Raw genomic sequence first — 16,038 nt, 5'->3', positions numbered from 1 at the left:
CTGAATATACTCAAAATCGCATACCCGGTAAATAAATCGGACAGTTGTAGCCGGACGCAAAATTACCATTTGTGACATTTGTGGTAGACTGACTGCGGGGTATGCCCGACATATACCTATTCTGCGCCTGGCATATCTGCTGCAGGTATGTCACCTGCATAGGTCATTTTTGATAGACGTCCATTGCCTTTGTAATTGTAATATTGCGGTAATGGCCACTACGCCCGAGGCGCGCTACGCTGCATCCTTGCTGCCTGCCTTGTCAAAAATGAAATACTGGTACTAGAGCTGGTCGACGCGTAGGCTAGCTCGCCGTGCTGTTCTTGTGCATCTTTATGTAGCTACATACAACGTGTGGTCTTACGCGCTGGCATCGTACCAAGTGCGTGATAAGGTGTCTGAGATCGCGTGCCTTCATTGGCACGTTTGCCAACATCGAAGCAGAGCGTTAAATTTGCTATGCAATACTACTAGTAATACAAAGCACCGGCTGCTATAATAGATGTGCTGTTCGTAGAATTACAGGTAGTCATATCCCGTAAGCAAAAAAGATCAACGGTGGTACATCTCTCGCTGCTGTCCTTGGTAACGCTACATGTAGCGATATTAGTAGCATCGGAGCCCGCAACAAATTTATGGAATGAAGCGCCAAGGCAGGCCCGGTGAGATTGTTGTCCTGCGTCTCGCAGGCCGCTTGTTTCCTGCCAATTAGTATCCGCTAAAGTATTTTTGGTCGGAATAGAGACTTGGGCGCTTTTTGTCACCCTCTTCATTTTTTGGGACGAGGGCACGGAAAAAAATAATTTCAACTAAATGTTGGATCACCTGCAAGTAATGGATAGAAACAGATGCTTGTTGAGCTTGAAAATGTCATATTTCATTTGCAGTAATATTATGTCGACAGCCTCGCCTCCGCTCTACTCTGAAGTTATCGGATGGTGGCAAATGTCTACACTACCGGATGCGTTTTCTGCACTAATTATTTCTTAATTCACATACACGAAGTATTTTTTTTGGGACAATTCGCCGAGTACTGGACGCCTTCCAGAATTTGACAAAGTACTCGACGTACCTGCAGCAGATATGGCAGGGTTTATTGGCTTTTAGGTCAACTTAAACGTTTTGAGTACCACCACAAACTAATAGGAAGAGGTACTCAGGTCAATGAAAATTGTCCCATAAAACAGCTTATGTAACATAAGCTATGTTTAGGGGCATTTTCAGTTGGACTAACATACTGTAGAATCTTTCTAGATCCCGCTTGAAGTTCAACACTCTTCTTTTCACAGTCAGGCGATCGCTCTCAAGATGCATGAGGATGAAGATGACCTCAACGTCCTGCTGTTGCTGTGCGACGTTACTCGCGGCGCGAAGCTAGACTGTCCAGTGTCCACCGTGGCGTTCAAAACCAGCTCGTGAAAGAGAGTGTGTGGCGCGCCACAACGCGCACACGCCACTACCCGACGGTACGCTGCTTAAATGTATCCTGCGCCGCTGCGTGGATGGCTCTCTACAAGAACGACCTCGACTCGACTTTCTTAAATGGTACAAGTCTCACGAGGTAATCATGTGTCGTGTGGCTACTGTATGTACTTTGCTAACATCACTTTCATGCACCACGCAGGGATGCCTTCAAGAACTTGTTGTAGAGATTCTTGCTATTCTAGCGCATCCCTCGGCAGAAAGTAGAGGCCGGTCGCCAAAGCTACGATACCATCACCAAGCGTTGGGCCTCATCCTTTGCTTTTACGTTGGATCTATGGAGAACCTTACGCTCTGCATGCTGTTCAGGGTGCCCCCCCAGTACGCTGGCGAGATCACTGTTTAGGGCGTAAGAGGCGTTGTCGTGTGCCCTTCAGGACTTCACTCCCGCATGCATCTCGTGGCCGTCGCCGTTTCGACAGAGGGAGCTGACACAGATGATCAATGCACGCGAGCCTATGCTGCAACACGCGTTTGACTTTGTAGATGGCAAGACCTTCTGCGTAGGTCTGCATATATAAGCTCTGTGTCACTACCTACCGGCTATTGTGTCCATGTTGTTGTCTACATGCTGCAGGTGCGACAGCCAACTAACGCTGATCTTTAAAATACAATGTACAACGGATGGCTACACTCAGCTCTGGTCACTGGCACGATTTGCTTCGCTGTCGATGGATGCATCATCTGGTCGAAGCACAGCTGCCCCGGGTCCTGAAATGATTCAAACACCTCACTGGGATTTCGAATAAAGCTCCTTGATCCTGTCTATTGCCCGTAGGTGCGTATGAGCGTTGTATCGGATTCCGTCTTCCCGTTCTCCGCGGTGATGACAGGCAGAATCCTGATCCCACTAAAGGACGGGGACTTCAAGATCATTCAACCGCTACAGCGCAGCTCAGCGCGCATGCTGCATGGCGCAATTATCTCTGTGAGCCAGGCAGCGGAGTGAGGTATGGGCAGCGTACAGAAAGTCTATTGTCGTTTGAACCTGCTGCTGCCCTACGGCCCAGAAAGCTCCGACTCAACAACCTGTCCCGGGTGGCCAACTACTATATCCGTACGGTGGGCATCTTTGAAATACGGACGACGTTTTCGGGCGCGATGGAGATGTCTCTGTAGTACGTGAGATGTGTGATGAACTTGGGCAACAGTGATTGTGCCTATTTGCATGAATAGCTTAAATTCAATTTGAATACAAGCAAAGTTGACGGGCAATATGGATTGTGTTGGTGGTTGTGTGGCTCGCTACAGAGGGCTGTTCCTGAGGTGCAACGCTACAATGTGTACCTCCTCCCTTTGTGGGCCAGTTCGACGCTTAAGACTTCAAGCGCAAGATGTCCTTCGACGTGGCCTTCACTCCTTCTTCACGAGAAACCGATGCAGAACATCAGCTCCTGCGAGCGCGCGCGGGTATCACCCTTGTCACATCGAGCTCGCTCTTCCATCTCTAGCTTCTCCTGACGACGGCATTGCTCTTATTTGTCCCGTCGAGCTTCACCTCTGCGCTCGCTGTCCTCACGCATGAGGGTCATCAACTCGATAATACTGCTCCCCATGGTGCTGGACGTAGTGTCGAAGTCAATCAAGCTCTTTTTTAACCTGCGTAGCCGCCTTGGTGGCCCGTACTCGCTTCACTTAAGCGTAGCTGGCCTCGGCGAAATTGTCGTCGTCGTCTTCGACATCACATTTGCGCCGAATGGAGCTTCGGAAGTCAGCCAGCTTACCCATTGAGGCGGTTGTAAGCGCTCACATATCTCTTTGATTCTTTCGGCACGCGGGCGCGAGCTGTGGGGGACTTCTCCACAGCGTTTGCACATGATCCGGTGGTTGTTCTGGCTTTGGTAGCCCTGCAGAGTGAAGCTGACGCTGATTAGAGCTGCTTGGGCCTGGCGACAGTCTTGGGGTGGATGCAGACGCCTTTAGCCCTTCACGCACATCGAACGATTCGAGCAGCTTGTCAATGCTGCAGATCTGGGTGGTAGACGCATCGTCAAAGTTATTGTAATGGTACGTGTCGGTAGCGCTGGCGGGGTGCGTGCTAGTGGTGATGCCCATAGAGCACGAGGTGCTGCAGATATCGTCATCGCCTTCGTACTCGAAGCTGAAGTCAGGTTGCTCGCCTTCTTCATCTTCTTGGCCGTCGCCGTCGGCTCCATCATTTTATCTCTTCACAAGCCTTGTCGTCAATGCTGTTCTTGAGGAGTTTGGCCTCTTTCACGTGCGGAGGCATGTCCGCCACACCCGTCGGCGTACGAGGGCTGTACAGAATCTTAAACTGGCGTCGAAGACTCTTGTAGTCGCGTTCAGTGACGTCACGTCCAAGGTTCGAGCTGTAGGTAGTTGCGAGACGTTCACATTTATCTTTTCCTAGCGGTAGGAACTTGGTGACGAGACTTAGCAGGCGCTGCACTTCAGAGAGCTTGTAGTTGGTGCTTCCAGTTAGGTTAGCCATCTAAGTAGAATAGAACCCGAGCACAGTAGTCAACGATATGTTAGTAGGGGTGGACGGCGACGTAAGGAGCTCTGACAGCGTACCGGGGACGAAAACGTGCTAAGAGCGGTTATGTGTGGTTTAGCGCAAGGGCTTGCTCGGGAGTGGGGCTTGGATTTGTACAGAGGTTAGTAAAACCAAAAATGAGAGCTTCGTCTTTCAGTCGACTTACCGAGGGCGTGCTGCTGCGGCACGCCCTCGGTCACGGTGTGCCGCTGTTTGCCAATAACACACAGTAGCTAGATTCAAGACGGGTTCGCGCACAAGAGAAGTGCTCGCTAGCATAGATCCAAGATTTTACTTACCGTTGACAATAAGTTGTTATCTCTTGTTTTGGCGCGAAACCCGTTCTCGGAGCTTCAGTACAGACGGAAAACATAGAAATGAAGAGGGTTACAGCTTCACTTTAACGACAAAGTGGCATTTCAAAGTTAAATACATATATTCACATGAAGTTGGTATGGCCTACTTATCGCTTTTACATCTCAGGCTACTGGTTCTGGATCTCGGAATGGTGGCAGAGTTGAGGCAGCATCGACACACAAACCAGAGATCCGTGCCGTAGTCGACGGTAATCTCCTCGCCTCCACGAACCTCCTCCGTCGTGGCGACCACATCGAGAGTCCGGCGGCCATTTATGATAAACTGCGCCACAGGCGCACACGAGTGGTTCACAAAACGCATTAGCCCTCCCATACTAGCAGCGTTGATAGCAACACGGATCGAGTGACTCAGCCTTTCCGGTCGCTGGGTCATGAGGAGGCAGTAGCCATAGTTTCGAGGTCGGCCCGCTCGATTCACACGCTTTTGCTCCAATTCGCCCAAGTACTCGCCCAGCACCGTGCTTGCTTCAACTTCCTCCGTAGCGACAACCGCCAGCTGCCATGTGCGGACGTGGCTCGTCAAGTAGACCGAAGACGGATATTAAGCCGTTGCCACACTTGGCGTCGTAAAGGCAGCAACCTGGTGTGCACAACACTTGCATTAATGAGTTTCTGCACGACCCCACGCGCAATGACATCGAGCAATCGCACTACCCGAAGCGGGGTACCATCGGGAGCACCAACCCGGTCGGGTTAGCCTGCGTGCGCAGGCTGGCCACTCGTTATGGCCAGTCGGCCGGTACAAACCGATCACGGGAGCGGGTGACACCAACGCGTGGCTTTTGGGGCAAGACCGGACTTGGTATCATGAGCACAGACGGTGAGACTGGTTCACGATGGCAACCATGACGTTTGTGGCAGGGATGTCAGCGGCTTGACGCTCTTGCCGTGAAGGACGGTAATCACGCAGCGGAGTTCTTAGTCGGAGGCGATCAAGCGGTGATGGTGGTGCTTCCAGTACCACAGGTGAAGAAGTCGTTGGACTGTGTGGCGGGTGCGCATACGGAGGTGTTGTTAGTGCCCTCACGCCGTCTACTAGCGGAGGGGCCTTTTCGGTCTTCGGCTTTCGCTGTTCAAGCTGCGACGAATCGCCCTTCAGATGTCCGGTCCCAGTAGAGCTGTAGCCATCCTGCTCGTCGACAGTGTCAGTTCTCTGCAGATTCTGCGGCGTGTTCTCCTCTTCCTCAGTTGAGGAGTCTGTGATGCATCGCTCTCGCCAGTACGAAGCCGAGTTAACCATGACCTGGAGGTACAAAGATCATTAGCAAATATCCGCTCTCAGTCTCCGTGAGCATTACCTTTCTCAGCAGTGCTCTCAGCGGCCGATTTTTAAAAGTGAAGGTTAGGCGCAAAATGAGATATGCGAGACATATGTAGAGAGAGTGAATGTAGATCCGGCTAGAGCGATGGTCACCACATTGAATGCAAATTCCAAGATCTATTTCTAAGATGGCTACAGGATTTAGGGGGTAGGGTAGGTTATCGAGACGATTTTTAACGATATATGTCGAGTGATTTGTTTTTGTTTTGGAAGGCTTCCACTGCTTTAATTAATCTTTAATAAATTGAGCTATTTTATTAAGAAGGGGTGATGCATACTTACCCTAACGCAATCGCCACCCGGCGTGTAGCATTACTGTCTTCAGGTAATAAGTGGATGCAAATGCCTTACGACTGACCAATAGTTTTCGTTTGCAGCTAGGACAAAAATGGTTTTTTTGAGTTGAGTATGTCTGATGGGCGACGATTACAGGACAAAATGGTCGATTTGATATGTAATTAGTGCATGTTTGAAGCTGCTATTACGTCCACGTAGACCAAGGAGGACTTGTAGCTATAGTAATACAGTATAAGCTCGGTTTTCGGGACAGTCTAAGATTTTGTCTTTTTATTTGTCCAATGGGCGGGCCGACTGAGATTAACTCGCTGGTATTTGCATGCTATTATGCAGAGTTGGTTTGGAAAGTGGTTTAGGCTATAGACGATCTCAATAAACGTCGAGCTTATATTCTTTGTCTTGACCTCACAGTTGGCTGATGCCAAGCACCGGTAAACTTATTGAATTAGACGGTAGCCCGGTAGTAACCAGAGCCAAACAGAATAATTTGGTAGTCGTCAAATGCAACAGGGTAGTACTGGGAGGTAAAGGTTCGATTCGGTAGAGTAATACAGCATTTGACGGAAGCAGGCCTCGGAAAACAATAAGATACGGCATTGACTTCACGTGTTCTCCATAATAAAATGGTAATACAGCAGGGAGCAATAATAACTACGTCGCAATTATTGGCAATACGTGCATTAAACTTGTTAACTTAGCAAATGATGATCTTTCCTATGCCAGACTTGTGACGTTCTTCACATCCTTGCTCGCACGGAGAAACATGATCATCTCAAACTGCGCGGGGGGCATGCTGCTTCGCTGCGGCGTGAGGGCCATCTAGAAGAGACGCTCACAGGCGTTTAATGTCGGTGGCACCACTGCTACGAACGGCGTGGACGCCGCTCGCTCCACGTGACGATTCTTGGGCTCGCCCTGCTGCAGGATCTGGGCAGCGTAGCTATTTCGAGAATCCTTGCGCTTGCGACCAGTCGTGCTCGGCTGTTCGTCAGACCGCGGTGCCTCGAAACGTTTCAGCGCGACGGCTCAGCGGCGGATAGTTTCTCTCCATCGCAGATCTTGACAAGCCCATTTTCAAAAGCTAGCGAATGCACAATCATGGCAGTTCCTTTAAGGTGGCCACCCATAATTGGATAGTCTACCTTGACCGAGTCAAATGGAGACGGACCTCGCTCATGGTAGTGGCCTCGGACCGCAAACACTTGCACACATTGTCGAGCTTATCTATGTGCTTCAAGTGCCCCGCCAACTGCTTGAGGTCGCTAGCGGACGGCACCATCTCCTCCACAGCTTCTACAAATAGAATCACCGGCCCAATCGCCCCGTAGGCTAGCAGTATATCGTAGGTAGGTGACCTGTGAGTCACGTTGCGTTTCTTCGCGCGTAGCAGGGTGAGCTCAGAGAGCCCCGCCTCATTGCTTGCTGGCATAGCTGCAGCATCAGGTTGCTGACCTGTTGCAGCAGCTGTTCGTGTTCAGCTAAACCTTTAAGCTGCCAGGCTAAATCGGTGCGACGCACAACCGACCAATGGAATGCTGAGTTTGGTGGAAATACTGTGATTGGTGCTACAGCTGTCGGCGACCAAAAACAGGATCATGTCGGCCGTTTTGTTATTAACCGTCAACACGTTCCGAAAGAGGGCGATGTGAGCATCAGCATCTTGGCTCCCTTCATCCAACGGGAACACGGCAAGAAGGATTCGCTGGAGGCGTCCACCGACAACGTAGCGTCCGATGACAGCAACAGAATGCATGGTGCCATGGGTCCAGCCGTCGTACATAATGCCGAACAGGATGCCCATCTCATCGGAGATCACGACATGAATCTTTGCAGCTACCGTAATCATGTCTGCCTTGACGGCTTTTAAGTCAGTCGATCGCCACTTGGACATGGCCCTTGTAAGCTCGTCGTCTATCTCGCTAAGTGGCATGCCTCGCACGACCACCCACCGAAGCCACTGTAGCGATGGTAGCTATCCTTAGATACGAACCCAAAATCTTGAAGGGGGCCTAGGTACCATGGTTGTGCGCGGCGTGCTGCGCACGGAAGTCCTTGTGGTGGATCGACAGGTGTGACACAAGGTTGGATTAGCCCGTACCGAGCCGCTGCTTGCGGCTAGCACTGCAAATCTTGCAGCGATGGATTCATTCGCCTTGGGGCTCAAAGAAAAATGCACAGAAGTCCCTGTTTGTCGCCAAAGTCGTAGTTTAGAAAATGAGATGTGAGCTGTAGCTACGAGTATTGGCAGCAAAGTCCGCGTTGAGCTTGCTTAGCCATTCTATTTAGCTAAACACTGGTAGCGACAGCCGAACCGCTAGGAAGGACCGGTTTTTAACGAACCGGTCTCGCAAAAGTGAGCCGAGAATCTAGTCAGGTATTTCATTGAAATAACTGGACCAATGTAGTATTGCACTTGTTTGTAGGGGGGTCAATCATAATTATTATCGTATAAAATTCGCAATATTTGTAGTTTTGCAAATAATTTTCCGAGGAGGCAACCAGCAATAAATGCTAACTATTAGTGCAGCTGCACCGGTACATGTAGTGAAAAGGAAGAAAAGAGTGACTTATTAAAGGCCCGATCATTCGCACTACGCCAACTTACCCTACCGGTGTAGTGATACACATAGGCCCCGATAATGCTTGCCAACGAGCTAAGTTTGATGTGCTTAGTTTAGGTAGGGCGTTTCGACACGCCTTTGACAGTTTAGATACAACTATGCGGTTAAAGAATGCCTATTTTCTAGATACTGATTCGGCTCAGCAACTAAGCAGCCAACAGTTAATTTTTCACTGTTTAGGTCATCTACAAGGTCCCCTTCCTTTAAACGACGAGCAACTTCAATGCAATTACCACTCTTAATAGGAAAATGTGCTCTCGAGCAGAATACCCAAAGAGCCTGGAAACACCAGCAGATTGTACAACGGCCCGACGTCATGTCTAACCCCGTCAAACCTTTTTTAGAAATTATCACAGACAAATTCATTATCCAAAAACGTTGAAAGGTATTATTTTGTTTAGTGGCCATATAGCTCTCAACTTTTGCTTTTGCTTGCTTTTCTAATATAACCCTGCCACAAATGTGTTTGTTTCAGCGACCACTATATAAATGCCAATGACAACAAGGAATATTTAATCCATCGTAAGCTCAGCATCAAATAAAATGTCGTTTCAAATACACAATTAATATTTGTTAATAGAGACCTTTCGCAGAAAAGCTTTATCCTTATCCGTAAAATATAGACAGGCCACGGCACTATTGTGTGGATATAGCGTTTTTTACTTTTCGCAGCTCTCCACCCTCATCCTCAGAGTTTATCATCCTCCAAGGACAGCCAACCCAGCTCCTATGGAAAACGCTCTTCTTCTGAGCCTCAGCACCACCAACGTCGACGCTCTTCAGCTTCTATATCTCGCAAGAGGGGTCCCGCCAGAGAGACCTTTTATTCCAGCCATAAGGTTCAAGCTCGATATTCAGTCCGACGTCAACTGCAAGAGCGACTTTCGGTTCGACAGAGCTACAATCTACGCTCTCACACTTCATTTTGCCCTACCTGAATACGTGGTAACACGCAATCAAGACAAGGTCCACTGTACAGAAGCACTCTGCATTCTACTTTACCGCCTTAGCTACCCACACCGAAACCTGGACCTATCCAGCAAGTTTGGGCGTGCAGAGGGCCCTATCAGCAGGATATTCTCTCATATGAGTACGTGAGAATGCATTACTTTGTTTGGCATGGTAAAACTAATACTAATGCTGTTTTTGGAAAGTTGTGTACTTGTATGATAGATACAGCACTCTGATCTACTTCCATAAGAGTTTGTGTCGTCGCAGTATCGCTACCTATGCTAGTGCTGTTGAGGCTCGCAGTGCGCCGATGCCCAACGTTTTTGGGTTTATTGACGGAACCAAAATTACGATTTCACGTCCTTCATCACGGCGTGGACACCGCGAGACCCTGCAAAAACAGGTGTACTCGGGCCACAAAAGGGTTCATTGTCTTACTTACCAAAGTGTTGTCGTTCCCGATGGCCTCGCTATTTATTTCTGGGGACCCATAGAAGGCAAACGCCACGACGTTACGCTGCTGTACGAAAGTAAGCTGGTGAAGTTTTTTGAGACGCAAGACGACATCTTTAGAGGGTACGCGCTGTACGGCGACCCAGCGTATCCTATCCAACAGTACATCGTGTCGGGTTACGAAGGTGCAAGTGTATCGGCATTGATAAAGATTTTTAATGCAAGAATGAGCGCCGTGCGGGAATCGGTGGAATGGAAGTTCGCGCATTTGAAAAGCTACTGGGCGTTTATTGATTACAAGAAGTCACTAAAACTACGGGTGGGACCTATAGGTAAGTATGTCTCCGTAAGTATGCTGCTCACCAATTGCCATTGTTGCCATGAAGGTGGGAACCAGATCAGTAAGTATTTTGAACTGGTACCCCCTACATTGGCAGAATACTTAAAAGCATAAAGCAAATTACCACCCTTCCGTTTTATTTGCGTGTTCTAACTACGATTAGCGCTGACAATTCCAGCGATCTGCTGTCCAATCATCTCTGCCAATGCAAGCATAAAGTCTCGGTCCTTTTGTCGTTCTTCGGCGCGCTGAGCAGCTTTTGTCTCCTGCTCCTCTTTTCTTGCTTCGATCTCCTGCTTCTTTAATTGGAGTACAAACTCTCTCATTTCCTCCTCCTTGCGCTTTCGTGGTAACGTCGTACTCTCGTCACGAAGACGCTGCATGGCGAGGCGACGGACGTTTCGAGAGGCTTCCTCGTCTTCGTCACGCTTTCGCTTGGCTGCGTCTTTTTGAGACTTCTGCACTGCTGCACGATCATCGATAAGCTCGATGAGCTCGTCGAGAATCGTACAGCTTCAGTTTCTTCCTCTGCGACCCCCGATGCGGCAAGCGCCACCGTGTTCGCATCTCTCTTGCGCCGAATAAGCTTGTCCAAGCGTGCCTGTGCATGCTTTCCTGAAAGCTTGTCTCTTGGAAAGCCTGCGTCGCCGACAAGTGTAGCAGCCACGGAGTCCCAAGCAGCAATGACCCCTCCACGTTCACTTAAAAAGGGCCGATCGAATGCTGCTTGGCGCAGCAGCGCAAGGTCCTCTTCGCCCGTGAAGTTTCGACGCTTCTCACTGGGTGGCATAGCTTAACAGGAAAGGTGGGCGATTTAGATGTGAGGAAATCATTCTACAGGCTGGTAGATTCTGCAGAACGCTATCCTCAGATGGGCAGAGTGTGCAGCGTTTTTGTTTAACACTGTGGGTATGGGTAAATACTGCTGGTGGCGAAAGGTCTCTAATATACGCTTCCATCATATCAACCACCGGCGACTGCCTGGTATTGGCGTGTAGGTTGCATGCAAATTCTACCTCCCCCCCCACTCAGGATAATGTAAAGTTATATTATATAAATAATACTTTCTATGTTCCAAACCACTTTCATGAGTTGCCGCAATAAAGCTGCAAGGGCTGAACAAGGCCCGCCCAGCGCAGCGGTACGAGACACATATGCTGACCAAAAGTCTACCTCGTCCTAATACAAATGCGTTACATGTAAGCATACACGCCTTCGGGCGATGTGCTTTAACACAGTTTATCCGATTGCATGAGAAGTCCTACCCGCACTCACCTGAACACCCAAACAGGGTATCCACAGACGGCCTACTTACTTATTTGCCTTTAATGTGAGTGCCTTACAGATATATTTTAATCGAAAAAAAAATCATACCAACTCGAACACCGTCGTTTGTCATGTATCCCGATTCAAGTTTACTCTGAGTGATTGTTAGCGTTCAAATGGTCTTTATTTAAACTTAAATGGAAAATTGTATGAAAACGTCACTTGCTGCATTACCGAAAAACTAAAACGCAGCTCATGGCTTGCCTGCTCCTCTTTCTCCTTCTCTATTAATTATTGGAGAGTAGCTAGCACTTTTCGAGCGATTAGGAGCGTATTTACTGAAACTGAAGACACAAGTCTAACACGTTTTGTACTATCTGCAAGAGAAGAATCTCTGTTGGCTATGGCCCATCGTGCTGCCGACTGTGCTACACTTTCTACTGCTGTCTAAAGTAAAAGGATAATGGATGTAACCACTGAATAAGGTCATAGACTGGTAGTGAGACTGAAAATGAATGCTCGGATGTCAGCTTCGCGCGCTTAACGTCGTACAGTTGCCAAGCTATATGCAGCATATGGGAGTTAAGCGAGCAAAGTAAATGCTGCGGCCGCGAAGCAGGCGGAGGAGATGATTTGTTGCTACGAGAGCTGCAACACACAATGTAATGTACATGTACCGGTAATGGAAAAAGTAATTTTAAATTACTAGAAAGTCTGCTAAAACTTAAAGAGCACGTTGATGCAAAATCAATACTGGAATCCATGCTATGCGTACTTACTGTACTCGTCGCAGCGTATCTTGTCTTGTGTTGCTAGTGGCTACACCAAATAGAAAAGCATAGATGCAAGCTGCACTTAATGTTGTATATTCATTGAAAGCTGTGCCCACAATAATCCCATGGTGTGAAGCGGTCAACATTCTTTTTTACCCGGGGTACCCGCTCGATTATTCGTTTGGTTACCCGATTCCGAGCTCAAACGTACAGAACTGGGCATCAAAACCTACGCGGATATCATCCGACGTGTTTGTAAGCCCCTTATCCCTACAATCAACAGGAGATTTCTCCTCGACTAACGCGCTAACGAGTTCAGAAGACGTGTGTTTTCAGCTTTGTACAACCTCTCAGTTTCATTTATAAGATCGGATATTATCCGATCTCAAAAATGGCACACAGCCTCCCCGAGCTGTTTTATTAATCATGAACTCAGATTTAGTAAGTGACATCGAAAAAATGATTTGATTTCGAGTTTCAAACAGAACGAACGCTACTCAGCTCGTCAGTTCAAGAGGAAAGCACAGACGAGTTCATGCAGAGGTGACCGGTTGACGACGGGAGCGAAGGACTACAGTTTGCTTGTTTCTCGCGTGGAATTCGGTCTCTCGAGTCCGGATTTGCTCCGCCAGTACTTGGTAGCTTACCAGCCCCAACCACGATGACCCCAGCCATGGTGTCCCCAGCCATGGTGTCCCCAGCCACTCCCCAGCCGTGGTGGTCCCCATCCACCTCCCCATCCACCTCCCCAGCCCCAACCAGGTCTTCCCCAGCCCATTTCCTGTTGGTCGGCACCTTCCGTCGGGGCGTTGGCATCGGCCTCAACTGCGTCAGCCAAAGCTCGTAGAGCAGGCGTGTCAGCCGTGACGGCGCTCACTGTAGCGAGTGTTGCAGCGGCGACGAGAGCCGTAATCTTCATGGTCTTGCAGCGGAGACTTGGAGTTCGTTCTTGGATGGAAATTGCGTTGTGAGCGTAGCCAACGCGCTCTCCTTGTGAGCATTTGTATCTTATAATAGTTCAAGGAGCGTGTGTTGGGAAGCTGCGAGGACCGTCTGCAAGTCAAGTTCGTTGGTGAATCCCGTAGGGACGTTGATGAAATCCTAAAGCTGATACTTGTGCGACAAGAGCTGGTTTCAGCAATTTGCCGAATTGGCTGTTGAAGCCTGAGCCTATTGCACTCTCCGGTGACGAAGCATCATCACTCGTGGCACAAGCGTTTACGGATAAGTGAGGACACCATCGACCCAGCACTGTTCCTTCATTGGATAACCAGGTGACAACAACTTGAATGACCTATCTGCGCTCATTTGAAAGCAAAAGTACCTGGAACCGAGAAGATTCTAGCTTAGGCAAAACGACAGGTCCTGTTTTCTGTGGGGCCAACACTAAGATGTTTTCCTTCTGGTCGCTTATTGTAGTTATAAGGTATTCAAATGGTCCTAGAAAGTGCTGCAAGAAGTAGGAACATGGATTTTACTTATACAACGGCTTGAGGGATCTAGTAACTGGGGTGAAATAGGCACCATTCATCATCATGTCAGGGCTATAATCATTACATCCTGTATCGTCATGAAACTTATCATGCTCTTTTCAAGGATTGTAAGAAGTACTTAAAGGAAAAGTATTCACGAAATCAAAAACCGGTTGCATAATAAAAATTTACATTCCCATTCAGCTGGTAATTTATTTGTATTTTCTGAAATATATTTACAAAGCCGCGATAGGCGCGAAAAAGCTCTGGATTCCTTCGAAATGGTACATTTACTGGGGCCAACTAACAAGCGTACGCTACTATCCATGTCATTCCTTGAGTTTGCGTCCTCCCGGAGTTTCTCTCATTCTATAGTTTTCCAAGCTAGTGCCCCAACTTGCCAGGGAACCTAAGTCATCTAGCGCCGTGCTTATTAATAACCAATGCTCAGCGCTTGCCAATTTGCCATCACCATGCTTCACAATGTACCCACCCCAACCTAACACAGCAACATCTAGCCGAGAGCAGGGCTCGTACAATTAAATATAGAATAGAACTGGCTTTGCTGAAAAAAATAATTCGCTACAGTAATATTGTCGGAGCCAATAATAAGTATTGCAATTATTTTAGAATATTGCTAGGGTCCGAACAGTGAAGTGGTTTGGAAGCAACCCTACCAATCCACTACACATGGGCTCTCACACCTGATATTAATACGCTGCTGGATGGGGGGTCCTTATGGTCCTGGATTGGTCCCTCGCCAATCAAAATACGGCACAAGATAGTGATACATGTAAAGAGTTTTGTAAAGGAATGTTCATGACCTCCTATAATTTATATTCGACCAGAAATCTGTTTTATTTAACATAAACGTAATCAGGTTCTGGACCTACCCCGAGTTGCATATTGTGAGCATTTAATCTGGGCTGCTTAATCCTAACAGAGTGATAGATGTCTTTGCTTGCTCTCGTACGAGCCAGGCATTTGTAAGCTGCCACTGTTTACCTTTAAAAAAGACCAGTATAATTATTAAGGGGAGAATTGTATATTGTACGGAAGCCTTTCATTTCCAATAATCCGTTAATTCGTCAAAACAATTGCAGCAATTATTATATTATATTTTTTTTTCGAGCCCTGGCCGAGTGGGCCCATCGTCGCTGCAGCATCGACCATCATTAGGAACAGCACCTAAGCTACTGAAATGTAAGAAGGCACTGGAGGCACTGCGTACTTTTTCAGCTAACCATGAAGTCACATCATGAAGTGCGGTTTCCAGAGCACCGCATTGCAAAGCTGCTAATTCAAGCAGATTCGACGGGCGTGTCGGATAGAAGTGTACAGGGGCTTAGAGAGATGCAGAGAGAACTGCGAGACGAGCTAAGCAGGAAGGAAAGGTGCAAGCAGCAAGTGTCCTTGCTTGCCTACTTTAAACGGACTGCAGAATTGTGGCTTTTAAGCACCTCAGAACAGTCTATTCTCGTGTATTCCGTATTCCGAGGGAGGTATTTTAATCCTAAAACCGATACTGCATTCTTGTTGGGGGGTATTTAATGAGCAGAGGTTAGTACTGAAAGGTTATATCTGTTCAATAGTGTCAGCATAACGTATTTTAAACGTAATACTTATTAAGTACATTCTGTACAGAACAGTACGTTACCACATTACATGTTCATGTACTATGATTTGAAAGGATGCGCGTAATTTATGTTTCTTACAACATTTGAAAACTTAAAACTCTCGATGGTACTGTGGTACATGTATACAGCCTGTATACCACTCGAAAGTTTGCGCGATGGTAATATTTTAATATTTTCGACATAAAGAGTGCAGCAAAAGCAGCCCCATTCGACCGCAATTTTTTTTTTGGTGTCCATCGCGGAGTCGGTGGTGCTTTGAGCGCTGGTTGCCAACTGAGGGAGTGCGTACTATTTAGGGACGACCTTCCATTGGTCACTTGCCTTAAGTAAAAAGTCGCAATTGTGTCGAGTAGCTATTCTTATTCCTCTCATTTCCTGGATAAAATCCAGAGAATTGAGGTTTTGTCCCTGTCAACGTTCTCCTGTGTCCAACAACTGTGCAGTTCTTTGCTCCAACAGCTTGTTCATCATTCGTCAGGGTATTGCGCAAAACCCTTTAAGTTTCTGCTATCGCTCCGCTTATAGTAATATATTATTATATTTTTTGTGGA

At 47.8% G+C, this 16,038-nt stretch overlaps 1 protein-coding gene across 1 annotated transcript; it reads right to left on the bottom strand.

Moving 5' to 3' along the window:
- Positions 1 to 10,488: 10,488 nt before the first annotated feature.
- PITG_09590 (uncharacterized protein) lies at positions 10,489 to 11,129 on the bottom strand (the record flags this gene model as incomplete). Its single annotated transcript, XM_002903170.1, has 2 exons — positions 10,489 to 10,797; positions 10,851 to 11,129. The coding sequence occupies 2 exons, from the start codon at positions 11,127 to 11,129 to the stop codon at positions 10,489 to 10,491; spliced, it is 588 nt and encodes a 195-aa protein (XP_002903216.1).
- Between the last annotated feature and the right edge of the window lie 4,909 nt (positions 11,130 to 16,038).

The sequence above is a fragment of the Phytophthora infestans genome, genomic scaffold (genome assembly GCF_000142945.1).
Source record: "Phytophthora infestans T30-4 supercont1.15 genomic scaffold, whole genome shotgun sequence".
NCBI classification, from domain to species: Eukaryota; Oomycota; class Peronosporomycetes; order Peronosporales; family Peronosporaceae; genus Phytophthora; species Phytophthora infestans.
Note: the sequence above shows the minus strand (reverse complement) of the source record. Positions and strands in the feature narration are given on the sequence as shown.